Source organism: Bradysia coprophila, assembly GCF_014529535.1.
Source record: "Bradysia coprophila strain Holo2 chromosome IV unlocalized genomic scaffold, BU_Bcop_v1 contig_5, whole genome shotgun sequence".
In the NCBI taxonomy this organism is placed as follows: Eukaryota; Metazoa; Arthropoda; class Insecta; order Diptera; family Sciaridae; genus Bradysia; species Bradysia coprophila.
This window is the reverse complement of record NW_023503374.1, coordinates 1,401,110-1,417,447: the sequence shown is the minus strand read 5'-3', so window position 1 is coordinate 1,417,447 and position 16,338 is coordinate 1,401,110. Positions and strand designations below refer to the sequence as shown.

Sequence of the window (16,338 nt, the reverse complement as noted above, 5' to 3'; positions counted from 1 at the left end):
GTCTAGAGCATTATATAATTTTCATTTCCATCCAGATCAGCATTGCAATTTTATTTACATATTTTGCATGAAAATCCATTTAACCGTTTATCGGTTTGAATTTACTCTCAATCTCATTCAACACTTTGCAGATCGATCGCAACAAACAGTCATTAGGTTTTATAAACTAACATTGATCGTGTTGTTTTCTGGTGTATATAGAGCCAACAAACACGATGGTGTGTCCCCCACTAACCAACCAATTCGTATACCGCCGAACACCATTGAAAAATTGGACATTTCACTTAACCGTCGAGACTGTGGAGCCCTACTTTTCGATTCGTTTCTTTAGTTGAAGAAAAGTGCTCCAATGCAAAGCACTACAAAAAGTAATAATTACGAAACGGAGCGGCAAAAGTAACTTGAAATATTTTTTTTCGAATCAACACGAAAGAAACAAATTTGAAATTTAACGAAAACACCGACTGAGATCAGAAGAGACTATTGTTGATTTCATTTGATTTTACCAAACAAATGCAAATGATATTGTTTATGTGCGAGAGATCAGTTTTTGATTCAATCGAAATTCGATATTTTATTGGCAAAGTTTGCGGTGTATGATCGAAAAAATGTTTTCTTGATTGTGTGGTGTGAATTGCATTAGATTTTATTTGTGAAAAGAAAAATAATTTTTGTTTTATTTGTTCGTTGCCATAGTTTTGATAAAAAGAAAATTTTCCCGTTTCAACAAAAGGTTTCAATTTTAAAATTCAATTTGATTGAACGAAAAAATAATTTCATATTGTGGAACAATGTGGGTGCCATCTGGATTACCTTTTATGCTCGGATTATTCCTGTATTTGTCTTCAGGTATGTTTGGTTGCACATAAATCAATTTTTACAACTTTTTAATTAATCGAAACGGAGATAAAATGAAAATATATGTTCACCACGGCGGCGTGGTCGATCATCGATCGTTCGTACGTGTATGCATTTTCTTAACACATTCCAAGTGATTTATTTACGCTGATGAACAATTTGAAAGAGCTCAGAAAATAATTATTGTTTGTTAGGAACGATAATTTAAGCGATATTCATAAAACCGTTACCATTATAATGGTTGAGCAAATTGAGCTACGATCTTATGCAACCGAAAAATAGGGTGTAACAATGCGAAGAGGTGAACTTCATTCATTTCGATGGAATGTAAATTATTTGATGTAATTTGAATTTGTAAATTTAAATATTCAATTGTCCTCGATATATTGTTTTATTAAATTATGAATGACTTGTTGACAGAGACGTACGTTGTCTTCAAATAAAATTTCAGTATCAATATGGTATTGGTGGTGGATACGTGTAGTCTGAGTGATCGCACGAATTTGTCCATTCTATTTGGAACTAAATTTCTTTTCAAATCTTCCAAGTTTCCATAATCGTTCCACTACATAGGAAAGTTAAACGAAACATTTTTTTTACCAGTATAAGCTTGCTTAGCGTAACAGGTTATAAACAATTTCGCATATCACAGTGTTCGTAATTGCACATTGTGAAAACCAGAATGAAAAACTAAGTCAACTTTTGAAAACGATCGTCAATGATGCTCGTTTTGTTGTCTGCAAGAAATGATTATATTTTTAAAAGTCTTTCAACAAATTCAATTGTTTTGACTGGAGAGAAGCGGCATTATGTTGAGTTTTCGTAATGTTTAGTTTTAGGTAAACTAAGCACAAAAATTGTGTTCAGAATTCTGACGAATTCCTAGAATAGAAAATTTTAATTTCAGACTTATTATTAGTAATCATGACCATCGTTCCATCGTCGAGTTTTAACTTGTGGGGTTTCCCTTTCTGATTTACACGAATATGGGAAAACTGGTCTATGACAATAAATTTCGACTGAAATCTTTCGATAATAATTGGAATTTTTCAAGTTCAGATTAATGAACGAAGGTTGGCGATGGCATATGATACCTATTTTTAAGTATCGTTAAATATAGAGCTTAGTGGTTTCGATTTCAGTGCAGGTCGTATTTAATGGTATGTAGTTTAGTGAAAATAATATTTCCGATTTTAAAAATAAGCAAATCGAAAGTAGTGGCTGTCGATTTACTCAATAAATTATAGGTAATTTGCAATATTAGTTGGGCTAACTGTCATGGAATATGTTGATAATAGTATCATATTTTCAAAATTGTTGTCATACCCAACATGTCATGACATGGTACCGTCATTTTCTGGAGTTTTTTTGAAAATGATATTTTCTTCTGAATTACGGTTATTTGGTAGTGAGTAATGTGGCCATAATCCAGAATTACCGAATCGTCCATATAAGTTGCGACAGTCCTTCACTTCTATAATGTCCTCGAGAGTTATAGTTGTACTCATAAGGAAATGTGAGTAATGTTCTCGCGAGTACAATTCGACGTAAGGAAATGCCCTCGAGAGTTGCATGCTCTCTAGAGTCACTCTAGAGTTTCAGGCTGGAAGTAATAATTTGAAAATGGTTCAGAATTTTATAAGACTTTTATTTATATTTGTTCTTTTAACGAAATAGCCTTTCAGTCCTCGCAAACGGCAAACATTTCACCAGTTATTATAGCTTCAATTACTTCATTTCATCTAATAAATTTCACGACATTGATGGAATCTTTTACTTCATTTTTTATATGCTGAATTCAATGTTGTCTGTTGAATATTTCACTCTTCAAAAGCAAAAGCATTAAAGTAAAGTAACTTGGTATAGAAGTGGGTAAAGTTTCTTGTTCTGCACAATATGTAATGGTTTCGCCAACGAAACAAGTAACAGTTGTGCGTTGTTGTTGTTAAAAAATGAACCAAAAATTGAAAGTACTTATTAATGAATGAAAAATATTTAAACAGAAAAAAAATGAAATGTTTCTTTATCGAACATTACAAAGTGTACAATATTCCATGTAGTGTACACACAAACATATCGTACCTGTGCGAATTCGTACAATAAATGCAATATTTTATGTGTAAAACGTATGCGATTTAAACCGCATATCTTAATTTCTTTTTGTTAAAAGAAAATTTACATAAAACTGAATTTTATTTTAACACAAAAATCTAAAAGTTAATAAAAGATTTCTTTTTCTCTCACAATTGCCCGACTTTTAATTGTAATCAAAACGAACAAAAAAAAACTTCATTTGCGAAAAATAATAAACAAAAAATAAAAATAATTTAAATTAAGAAATAAGGAAAAAAGCGTTCACTACTTTACGGATTGAATTGTTTTGTCATAAAATACTCACATACTGATGGTAATTGTATTATCTCTATCGTGGGATTGCTAATGTTGATCATAAAAAAATGTCATAAAAATGCACTTCAATTAATCATAATCTTTGAACTGACATTTTCAATAGGATGCTTTGGGTTCAGTTTCCATAATTTTAAATTTTATTCATTTCATTATGTTTCACTTTTTTGTATTGTGAATTCTCGAGAACAAGAATAGTTACAAGAATCGTTTAGTACAATACATTTTGGACACGGTTTAATGGGTGCGAAGTAATTGCCAGAGGTGTATGATGTATAAGCTGTTATGATTAGAGAGAAGGAAATATAATTTAGACCAGTTATTTTTACTTGCCCTGGGGGATATGTCAAACATTTATATGAAAATATGCAATGACAAGTGCCCCCAAGGCAAGTTATAATTAACTGGTCTTCGGAACTCTCGGCCTGATCAGAACAGTCTATGTGTTTAGAAGTGGCTGCATTATTTCAATTGTTACATGGCGTTACAAAATCTGTTACTTCATTCGTTTGAACATATAAATTTCTGTAGGCTACATAGCTACACCTCATACGTCATTTTTGTCGTAGCTGTGGAGATGATAACAGATTATATCCGTCTAGAAGTACACAAACATTAGTAATATTGTCCGAGGCACAAGATCAGTGTAGAGTTTTCTGACAACAAAATATTTTGTTAAATACAGCGAACGAAATTAGCTACGAAACTCTGCTTCTTCTTACTTAGATACTGATTGGAAACTAGAGCACGAATGTTATAGATTTCAGTGTAATTCTAGTAGATTTTGTCATAAGATCCTAATGTCAGCGCTCTATTTATTCGTGAACCAACTTCACTGCTACGACGTTTCACGGATACCATCAGAGTGAAGTTGTATCACCACAAAATAGAGCGCAAAGAGTGAAGTACTGAAAAAAGATGTGGTGCCTCTACAGGTCAACCGAGGTTTCCTATTATCAACTTAAAAAATCCAGTACCACATGTGAGGTCAAATATTGTTGAATGCTTCGTACACATCGATATAATATAGGGTAGATAAGTAATGTCAAAGCAACTTTATGCGGAAAGATCACATGGATGTATGTGTAACGTGACTTACGTTTTGAGAAAGCGCGCGAAATAATGTCATACAAATATTTGAAAATAATTGAAACTCAGCATTTCTCAATTTCCTTTTTCTGCTCGTTTTGTGTTGTGATTCGTATTTTTTGCACTTGTATGTGTGCTATATTTCCGAAATTTCGTTCTTCGTGTCTCATTACCTACAGTATATTATATCGATGTTCGTACATAACATGTGGGTGTGTGGGGCGAAAAAGTTTCTGAGCTATTTTCTTCTGGTTTAGAATACTATCTCTAACTTTTCCAGGATGTTTGGTTTAAATGACATTATTCAATTAATTACAAAGCCAAGAGAACGGCTTGGAATCTATTGTCGAATGTCTACACGTCTTCAATTACATAAAGATATTTCGAGAAAACTAACTAGGAGCTGACATTACGATATTAGAAATCAAAAAATTACATTTGGCCTTGATTAACGGAAAATAACAATAATAAGCCATTGTGTGGTACGTTAAATATCAAAATCGTAATCGAAATATCGTAACTTGTGCACATACATTGTTTTTTTTTTTGCTCATTGCACACCTACTGTTCGACTGGCTGACATTATCTGCATAATATATGCTATTAGGTAGGTACTATACTCAATGACAACTTTTATTGGATATGTATTGGGTATATCCCATCTCTGACATTAAACTTAAACATGCACTCTTCTTCACCGAATGCAACGCTCCTCAAGTTTAAGTTGAATTCCAATTGTAAAAACAAAAATTTGCGATTCAAGTAAATAAAACAAAACAAAAAATCAATAGAAAAGTAAAAACGATTTCGACATTTCGTACATCAAGCACTTGTATTGCTAACCTCAATTCCGTAAAACTGGAAACGGTGCAACTGAACAAAAACCGGGCAAATCATTTACTTACAATTTCTACAATCCAAAGTGAATTGATTGGACGAAGTTTCATTTATAAAGAAAAATCGTTTCTTGGTTGAGGCTAAAAGACATTCAGGTACATGTTGTAAAAAGCAAATGGTTTAAACAAGCAGTTGGACGTCTTGAGTTTGTCTTCTCGTATTTAGTCGACATCGTCAATCAGAGCGTTTTCATAGTTTTCACATTCGTTTTTTGTTGTCTGTGTAAATAAAAACGTTTGGTCGTCTCCTTTGATATGCTGAATGAATACCAGTTTTTGAGAACTGGTGATGATGAATACGACGATCAATAAATAATAGTTTTTAAAACAAGTTGGTAAACTAGAAATTTTCAAATAATTTTTATTATTAGATTCGGTTGTTGTGGTATCGCGACATTGACTTTACAAATCCACTAATTGACCATTGGACGAAAATTTTATTTTCCTTTGAGAACTTCTAAAAAAAACGATCCATCAGAACAGTCGGAGCGTTTGCTGCGACTGAGCCCCGTACGAACCCGTATATCTATTGCTTACGTGACTCTCATGCGTCTGTCACCCTACTTTGACCGTAAGCCTATTGCGCCCGTTAATGTAGTTAAAGTAAAATTATTATGAAATGTGTGCATCTTAGAAATTGCGCATTTTTTTGAGTATAAATACATATAGGGCCTAGTATCGGATCACGGATCAAATTTACTCGAGTTATATGCAAAATACACATAGGGCCGAATAGCCTTTCACTTCACGGCCCACTCACCCGATTTAAAAAAAAAATCCTTGATTGGTATTGACAATACCTATCATTTGCCGTGTCAATTACATTTCCATCGTGTTTTTTTTTTGCCATTGATATCACCAAAAGACCTTAAATCACTTATTTGGCCCTAATTCACGAAGGGCCGACCCGAATATGTCCATCTTCGAACTTAGACTATCTTTCAGGGAAAAAAATACTGAAATCGGATTTGATTTACTCAAGATATCGACGTGACAGACATCGACACAGACAAAATTTTTATTGCGGATTCGTCATCTATGAACATAAGCGAACACTTTGCCCTTACCGTCTGCTTCGAATTTCATCAATTACACACGGCATCGTACTTCGTACGGGGCTAAAAACTTTGACTATGAAGAGAGTGAGGTATTTCTTCTCCCACTATTCGTTCGTCAAGCGAGCCACCACCGGTCAGCAGTGGATTGGATTTTATTTTATTTACAAGATCGTACACTTTCATTTGTACATTATACCCCCTGAATAAACCCGTGCTTCAACCTACGTAAGAAACACATACTAGACGAGCTAACCTTAGTCTATTCGTCTGGTTCAAATATAAAGTCGAAATGGACTTTTGATATGCTTATTAATTGTATTTGATTTACTGTGATAATTATGAGGCTATAATAACTGAGTAAATAAATCTAACCAAAAATGATGAGGCACATTATCGATATGCCATTGAGAATGTAATTCAAATTTCCATAAATTTGATGACTTCAGAGTCTTTTTCCTATTTTTTTCTTCTTCTCTCTCTTAAGATGTTTAGATTTTTTTTTAAATGGTTGCGGTTGTTGTTATACGCTTGGAATGCATTTTGCAGACTGACGGATGAATTGCATGAATCGTTTAGCGTAAATTTTTAGATTTTATTACATAATTGTCCATCGGTAACCTTGCTTAGATATTGGTGTCGAACACAAAAAATTGCAAATCATTTAAGTGGAAATTGAATTATTATTTTCAATTTGAGTAAATGGAATCTAGCAGAGATAGAAAAAAAAAATGGTTTGCAAATTGAAAAAATCGAATAAATGTTTTTTGACTATAATTGGATATTAACCAACTGCTGCCACAAAATCCAACAAATGAAATTTTCGTTTGAGGTCATTTTTTATGAGAAATATTGAAATGATCTTCCATTCTTTGATGATTAAAATACTATTTTGCTGCATGCTAATATCGCCGATCCTTGACCAGATGAACTTGAAACGAAAAAATAATAATTTTTTGGACGATTTATTGTTATCGAATAAATCGACTAGATCGATCGATAAGTTCATCGAAATATAAACTCTTAGCAAGTTCAATGTCAGTTCACTTCTAAAATCCTTTCCATAATAACATCCGAAGACGAAAACGATAAAACTTAAAATTGAATTGATCATTGAGTCAAGTTCAAAGTAATGAAAACCGTCACAACATAAATTTTGAATTGTCGGAATTATTATGGATATGTGGGCTCATTAGATATGAAAATCGAAAATTTATTTCTGTTTCGATTATTTCCGGATAATTTTCGAATTTGTGATAATTTTGTGTTAAATAGCAGAATTTCCTATTATTTTTCTAAGACCATGACTGGGTCAATGATGTCAGTGAGTTAGCTGAGTAGCCATCACTGATAAGCAAAAATTAAATAAATCAAGGCGACAGTTTGCTTGTCGAACTAGCGAAGAGAAGTTGGGCTGCCAGTCAAGACTTTCCAACATTTTCTTTGAACGAGAATACGATGAAATTGAACATCAACAATAGATTAAGACTGACTCGCCTAGTATGTGTTGGGTATGTTTCAGGCAAGGCTGTATTCTTTGGGGAGGTCACGCAGATGCAGATACGCAGGTTACACACCATGTTTCAAACAAAAAATTCACCACGACATAAAAATTCAATTTTGGTGAATTTGTTTGTATGGAAAAGGTGTGTTCCCGCGTATCTAATAAAATGGCGATCTGCGTGACCTCCCCAAAGTATACAGCCTTGGTCTTGGCCTTGGTTTCAGGGGTTTTTAAATTTTAGTTTTTTCATGTTGCAGTGTCAAATACTGTCCAAGGTTTTAAGTTTGTGCAAGGTGAGGTTCTTTTTCAACATCGTAACATTAAAACCTTGAATTTGACAACTGTACGTGTGCCAACAGAAATACAAGTCACTTGCACTTGAGGGCGTAACTTTTCTATGAAAATGCAAATGTCATCTCATTTTCTTTATCTCTCTCTCTCTCTCTCTCTCTCTCTCTAATTTTTCCATACATTTTTGACGTATCGTGATCTTTGCTAAATGGTATTGCCAGCTTACACATCAAGTGCCAGTTCTATTACCTTGTAAGAGAGTGTGTAAGAGATTTTTATACTCGGGAGCGCTATGCTTCTATCGAAATTTTGTGTCATTCAAAAGTCAAAAGATCCGTTGGCCAAACATTGTAGACAAATGGGAAAATAATTGATTGGGGAATGTATAATTCAGAAAGAAATTAATCAAAGAGTATGTTGCTGATGCAATGCATGTCAACGAAATCAATAAAAATTGCTGCGTCCATTCATGGTTAACTACCGCCTTCCATCAACATCCATTCTTTAAGATAGAAACTGACTTTGAAATATCGTGTCCATTATATCAACTAAATAATTTTTAGATATCTAATTGAAGTAAGGCCAACGTGTAATACACTGTAGCAACAGCATGAAATACACTTAATTAAATGAGAAATAAAAAATTGCATTAGAGATCCGAATTTTATCGACATAGTCTCACCGCGGTCCTTATAGTCATTCGATATTTGTAAAGACAGTCTCATTAAACAATCATTAAAATCTACAAAATGAAATACAACGGCAGCGAAAAAAAGACCGTCCACTACCAAAATGTTCATTAAATTTGATCAGAACTGAAGTTCATTATGGTTGACCTAGAGAAAGACATAATAAACGGCACTTATCTTTCATAAAAACGACTTTAATGGAAATGTATATCTCATTATACGATTTATTATACACAAACATTTCGTGTATTCTTGCACAATTCAAGGCATCATCTGGAGTTTAAATATAAATTTTTTTGTCTTGGACACTTTTTCCATTCATTAATACCATTGATTTTAATGAGGAATATGGCTTGATTCTACGGGTGAGTGTATTGCATTATTTAAAAACGACAAGAGTTTTTGACCCTAGAGGCAAATTCATTTTTAAACTCTTTTTTTTTCTGCCATTAATTTTCATTTATAATGAGTTATTATTCGTAATAAGACCATCCATAACTTCATGTCACAAGAGAACAACGTGATGTGTGAAAAATGTTGTGTGAACTATTCTTGAGCACCCATTAAGACATCAAGTGTCATCATCATCAGTCATTTTTTGAACTTTGAAAAGAGTGAAATTTGATCCATTTCATGATCTATGTTGTCTGGCATTGTTTGCTAAATTATAAATATTGAATCAAGAACTTAGCATTGCACATCAAAGTTGAAATCAGAGAATACTCTGTCTACTGTAATGACACCCCCGTAAATGGAGTACATTTACAAATTGACAGATCCATTGATTCTATTGGATTGTAGTAGGTGCTTCATGTGCTACGTTTGCTATTTTTCTGTGAAATTCGAAATTCAGAGCGAGATTCTTACTCATAAAAGAAGTAATTTCTGTTATTTGAGTCTCATAGCAATATTTATCGCTTTTAAAGCCCACCGTGGTGACACTTTAGCTCTGATTGTCTCTATAAAAAATTAATTTCCTAAAACGTTACCGCGGCATGTACTTCGTACGGTTGAAATAATGAATCAGCAATGGGTATTAAAGATGTGAAACAATCATACCATACGGTGAGTGCGTGTTTATTTTTCTCTTTTGGAAAGGATGATTATCATGCAATAGGTGTATCAAGGTCAGATCGGCAGCGTACTTATGGGATTTTTTGTTGTTGTTTTTATTACAAGCACAATTTTTTTTTGTTTAAATTGCATGATCTTCGTATTTATAATCGATTTTATATTGATGGACCACCTAGAAGGAAAAAGGGGAAAAAATTGCTGGTTTTGCTGTTCACTCGGACATAATGGAAGAAAATCTTTGCAAATTAAAGATATGAAGTGTTTGATCAAATACCGCTGGATGTATATTAAGAGGATTTCAAGTATATCAGACAATACTGAGAAACGGGTAGTACCTGCTATAGAAAACGACAATGAAGTAACAATATTCATATTTATGAGTACTTCCAACGCACTGCAAGCATGAGTGATCACAGTGACAGCTGCCAAATAGAATTGTAATTTGTGAGAAAATTGTTCCACAATTGCCAAAATTTGTATGGCAAACTGTTCAGTTTCTGTACTGTCTTTAGAGTATCACTGATGCTTGAAGTGAGTTTGGTACTTCTTACGACCTGTCCACCTAGTTGATATTGTACCTTCAGTCATAGAGAGTCGTGAAAGTTTCCCTTACAAATACCAAATCTTTCAAAAGATTTGAAAAAAAAAATCGACAGAAAAAAGTCATTTTAAATCTCAAAAAGATTGGAATTTAAGCTCTGGATTTTACTTTGTGAATAATCTAAAATTCGTGCGACGCACGAGATAAACATAAAACATTAAACAGTAGATGCAGATAATTTTTAGTCACATTTCCACGCTGACATTTAATGTTACACATTTTATACAGATCACAGTCGCACCGTATTCGTGCATATACACACTTTCGTCGGGAATGATTTATCAACATCACATAAATCTTTGTTCACATCGTTCATTCACATCTGATATTTGATTGAAACACTGTATAGACAAACCATTAAAAACCATTCCATTCCATACAATCGTCTTCGCATCAGCAATATTTATACAATTTTGACCCAGTTCATATATATATTTCTATGAGCAAAGCTTAATATACCGAGCAACAGACTATATATGCATGCACACACATCGAATATTATATTTTGTACAAAACAAGACAAAACACAAAAACATATTTTGCAATTTTGTGCAATCGTCTGAACTAACTCCACATTTTATATCTATTTCTAAAAACGTGTGTCGTGTTCATTATATCATTAAATAAATCATTTTAATTTGAAGATGAAGAGAAAAAAAAATAATCCGAAGAAACAAATCCACTTTACTCAGCTCAAATAACTCGTTCCACCAAGCGCACGTTCTTTCAATATTCGAACGGTGAACAAAAAAGTATAATATTGGCGGGCGCTTATTATTCCCTTGACTGTAAGCCAGGGTCTTATGCCGGAAAATACCCTAGAATGTTTGTATGAAATGTTATGAAAAACGGAATTGTTTGTCATCAATGCAAAATTGAATTCCTGAGGTTAAATTCGAAGATGGAATATGTGTGATTAAGGACCTGGAAGTTATTCCAGAAAAACAGTATCTTCCACTGTTGGAAATTCAATCAATCGAGAAAGATTACTTTGATGGAATTTGATTTTGTCGGTTAGTTATATCCATCTGTCTCGCATGATAGTCAGCTATCACGGTGATAGTTGGCTATAGTCAGGGATAGTCAGGTGAAAGTCATATATCACGGTGATCGTTGGCTATAGTCACGGATAGTCACGTGAAAGTCAGCTATAACGCATGCTAGTTTTCTATAACGGTGATAGTCAGCTATCACGGGCAAAAGTAGCAGATTTCCCGCCATGACATGAAATATTTTATGATTTTTTTTTTATGAAAAACCATTTCTGAATCGTTATTCAAATGTATGGAATGACACTAAAGAACAATTAAAAAGAAAACTTTGAAACTCCCACGAGTGTGAAGTTCGCGGCAAGCGAAGGTTTTTATATATCAGTTATTTGTGATGTTTCGGTAAATAACGGAAAATAAAATGAAATTGATTAAAAATATATTGAAAAAATTGTCAGTCAATTGACCTGACCCGCCCAAAAGGTAGGGCCTAGTTATTGCGTGAGTAACAAATTTAATATTTTCGTCCAGTGTGTCTCTAAATGCATCGAATTTGTACAACTTTTTTTGGTTAGAAAAATACAAATTTGGTGATATTTGATTGCAACATTGAAAATTGAGTATGAATTTTCACAATTTTTATGATTTTTGTTGATGATTTGAATTATTTCAATTATTTCAATTATTGATTCGCAAAGATTATGTCGAACTCACTTAAATTGGATGTAAGCGAAGAGTTTCTAGAGGTTCAAAATAGTAATTTATGCAACAAGTTGAGAATTGGGGTCGTTTTTGTCACAAGATGAAATGTTATCAAACGAGCGGAGAGAGCTTATAACCACATCTTGTGACAAAAACAAACTCATTTCTCAAAGTGTTGGAAAAAACCCCTCATTTTTCTCCTTGTTGCATTCAATGTTTTCTGCAACCAGCTACAACAAGTGAACTTTTGAAATGCTGAACATACAACCACTGAATGAACGAAAATAATTATTTACGAAACAAGAAGCCCAGGTTGACAAGACATCGTTTGCAATAAAACCAGCATACAATTTGTGTTACATACAACAGGAGTGCACTAGTGCGATAAAACCCCTTTCAAATCCAAATACGGTCATTCGCGCATTGCACACAGGATGCATTGCATATAATATATCACCACTGAATAGCACCGCTTTTCACTTTTCCACTTTTCGCGCCGCCGTTGCAGAAAGGTACATTTACGTCCTTTTAACCGAGGTGAAGGCGTTTGTCTATCGCATTTTTTATTTTCATTTACATGAATAAAATTAATATTAATGATCAGTTAATCCGTCAAATTGATCGAATCACAATTGAATGCCAAACTTTCGGCGATATATGAAACAAAATGTATAACAATTACAACGCAACAAAAGTATGATTTTATCAATTGTACAACACACAAAAAGTGTTTTGTTTTCTATTAATTCCACTTTCTTTTGATCTATTTAATTATTTGCATATTTCTACGAATCAAAAACAAAAATCAGTTTTTATTGATATTTTATGCGAACTGATTGTTTTTTTGTTACTTCTTCTTCTCAAACTCTATTGATTTGATCTTTCGTTATGCGGACATTAGCCTTTGTTTCTGGGAATCATCAATTGGATAGTCTTTTTTATTTGAATCACTCTCATTCAGAAACGGCTTAACGAACTCAATACCTCTATAACACATAGGTAGACGTAGACGCCCCTTTTCACCTTTCCTCAGCTGTACAACATTAGTAGGTTCAAAGGCACACAAAGTTTTTCTGTTAACAGTTACATTCAACAATCGAAATTACTTTTTCAATAGACCATTGCATTTACGTTTTCTATCTTCGTCGTTAAATTAATTTAGCATTTTACGGTGAAGACGCCCCTAATAGTATAAAAAGTGTATAAGCCTCGCGGTGAAAAGATACATCGACACAATAGTTAACTTAGCAATTTTGATGACCTTATGATTTTACGAATTTTTTTCAACAGGTTGAGGGATTTGACAGACAAGAAATCCTTAGTAATTAATTGCTTATATGACTTAACTACCACATGTTAGTTTGACAATTATACCATTACAGGCGCTTAACTAGGAATGTGTATGAATACGTATACCAGCTGGTGAATACAAACTTGTATATAAATAGCATCTCGCTCCGCTCGTATGGAAAATTTGGACTATAGCTGGAAAAAATCAACATCTCAAAACGTGTTGCGTGTCTTAATTTCTCAACACTCTGATGCAAATTTGATAAATCAATCAATCTACTCTTATTGTACTGAACACATTCGAGTAGTCGGACTGAATAGTCTGTATTAGCATACCTGGCCCTACTCGATAATGCAATGCGGAAAAATCTTACATTTCTCATATGAGTATGTCTAATAATAACCTCTCCAGCAACCAAACTACTTTTATTAAAGTACTTTGGTGAAAAAATCAAGTAGCGTTTGGAATTTACATGTACAGCGTAGTCAGTCAAAATGTGGAATAGTGTATGTAGAATAATAAGGTGTGAATTTGACACAGTGGGCTGAGAGTTTGTTTACTAGAGAGAGTATTGGTATGTCGTATTGTGACACTCGGTGGCAGAAAATTGATCGCTAATGGCTGCACTATGCACAATTTTATCGATCGATAAGTTTCATGAAGAATTTAACGATCCAATTTTCATTCAAATGTTTAATTATCTTGGATAAATTTTCAAAACTATATCATCCTAGGTCTGCACATATCTTCTCTCCTTCTCAATACATCGTTAGATGCATTAAAATTCTTCGTTCGTCTAATAAATTTTGCACTAATGGAGCAGAAAGTCGTGCAATAAAAATGAAAAAAAAGAAGAAGCTTGAAACGTGCTCGGCAGACGATGCACGCATGCTTCATTTGTAAATGAACAAACTGAACATTCAAAACGTTTTATCTTAATTAATTGTTTAATTGAACGATTTAACTGAACCGGAATCGGATTAGTCAGAATAGCTTATCAACAACGATGTAATTCATAGAAATATTGTAAATTTCATTCGGAACAGAAGTTTGATAGATTTTCCCCGCAAACATAATACGCTTTGGAATAACCTACGGTTCAATATCAGAAACAATAAATTGCGTAAGGTTTCTATATGTAAATAAGCAAATAGAATCGAAAATATATTGCGAAAAATGACACGACGCGGCAGCGTAAGTTTATATTCATTGGTTATATTAGGAACATTGATAATCTTATTTATTGTTCGTAGAACCTTCACACCGATTTTCTGTTAATAATTAATTAATCAAATCAATCATGAACACTGACTGTTGTTGATTTGTTTTGTTTTTTTTCTGTGCAATTCAATGGAATCGTAACAATTCCATCGGTAGCTGAAAAGCTTTTTATTTAAATTGAAATTTCAACACAACCCGCATGTTTAGACAAAACAAGACGGAAAACAAAAGAAATATGTGAAAAGGCACAAAAAGAACAAACATCAAAACATTACCAGCACGTGCTCACGAGATATATGGAGAGATATTTTGCTGGCTCAGATATAAATAAGAAGAACTTAAACTTAACGCTTTTTGGAATGTCTTTGGAAACGAAGTTATGTTTTTCGGTATGCAATATGAATGTTAATTGGTGATTAATGTAACATTATTATAACACGCTTGTAAATATTTTGTATGCAAAATAAACATTCACACAGCAAACCATAGAATGGGAATTACATTTCGAGTAAATCATAATGATGGTATATTGCAACACACTCACGGCATAAGTGTTATTACATTCGTAATTGATTAACAGTTCTCTGGTGAATTAAATCTCGCACTTTGTCTAGCAAATTATTGTATGGCCAATTCGATCGAATAAACACATATTAAAATTTATTCCAGGGCCGTAGATACATAGCTCACCCTGAAAACCCTGAGAAAATTTATTTTCTGCTATAAAATGGTTATCTTTTCCAAAATTTGCGCCTTTGACACAGTTCACTTTTATTTTATTTTCTTCCATAATTATCACCAATCGTTAAACTTTTGTGTAGACTCTGTAAAATGAAGTTTTCTCGACAAGAGTATGACTGCTGGTTATGCTGTGAGCATTTTATTGTTCTAGAAGAATCAAATCCTTCTAGGATCGAGGAATGAAAGCAACGTAACTGTAGCTACACGTAGCAACGCGACTTTTCAGGCCTTTACAATTGTTTTCAATTGTAAAACTTGCACATTACAACTAAAAGAAAACGGACCTTACGCTCTACAGCCATAATCAAGAAAACCAACAAAAAACTTTTCGTCGACGTAAGAAAATCTCTCCGTTTTTTGAACCTCATCTTCGTTCTTAACTTCCCTAAAGATTACCGTTTCGGCCCGCTAGTTTCAATGATCTCGACATTTCATCTCTATTTTATCATAAAATAGAGAGTAAACAAACTCTTTCAGGGGTCATCGTCAGGAACGTTGTAGAGTGTAGATCATTAAAACCATATGCGTTCTACGGTCATTGGGTGGAAAACTAAAAGCAAAACAAAAAACGAAACGAACGTACCTTATCCTGGAAAATTCTTCACCCTGTTAAAAAGTGTAATAAGGTAGTTATACAGCGGGCTCGAATATAATACGTGCGAGACGTATTTCGCTTTGATAGAGATTTGAATATATGAATTCACTTACAACATAACCATATAAACAGTTGAAAGTAGTTATTATACATTTTAAAAGTTATTGGTAACAAATGTTTCAAATTAAAAATTGACTTCTTTGGGAATTGAACCGGGGACCTCTGGATCATAAGCCAACGATCTTTCTAATGTTTCAGTACAGTAGTGTTGGTTGACATTTCTTATTGTTGAATAGTACTTTGAAAGCCATAAACGTGTGTGGCGTATAAGTTACC

The 16,338-nt window shown here is 33.4% G+C and overlaps 1 protein-coding gene across 5 annotated transcripts in view; it reads left to right on the top strand.

Annotated features, from left to right (window-relative positions):
• The first annotated feature begins 210 nt into the window (after positions 1-210).
• LOC119071494 (mucin-5AC) overlaps positions 211-16,338 on the top strand; it is a 131,637-nt gene continuing 115,509 nt past the window's right edge. For 2 of the 5 annotated variants that reach the window (XM_037176355.1, XM_037176353.1), the window contains exon 1: positions 267-849. In XM_037176355.1, the coding sequence (XP_037032250.1) occupies positions 792-849 (58 nt within the window). In that variant the 5' untranslated portion in view covers positions 267-791. Of the gene's footprint in view, positions 850-16,338 lie in introns of all 5 variants that reach the window. The other 3 variants (XM_037176357.1, XM_037176356.1, XM_037176354.1) reach the window with 2 other exon arrangements.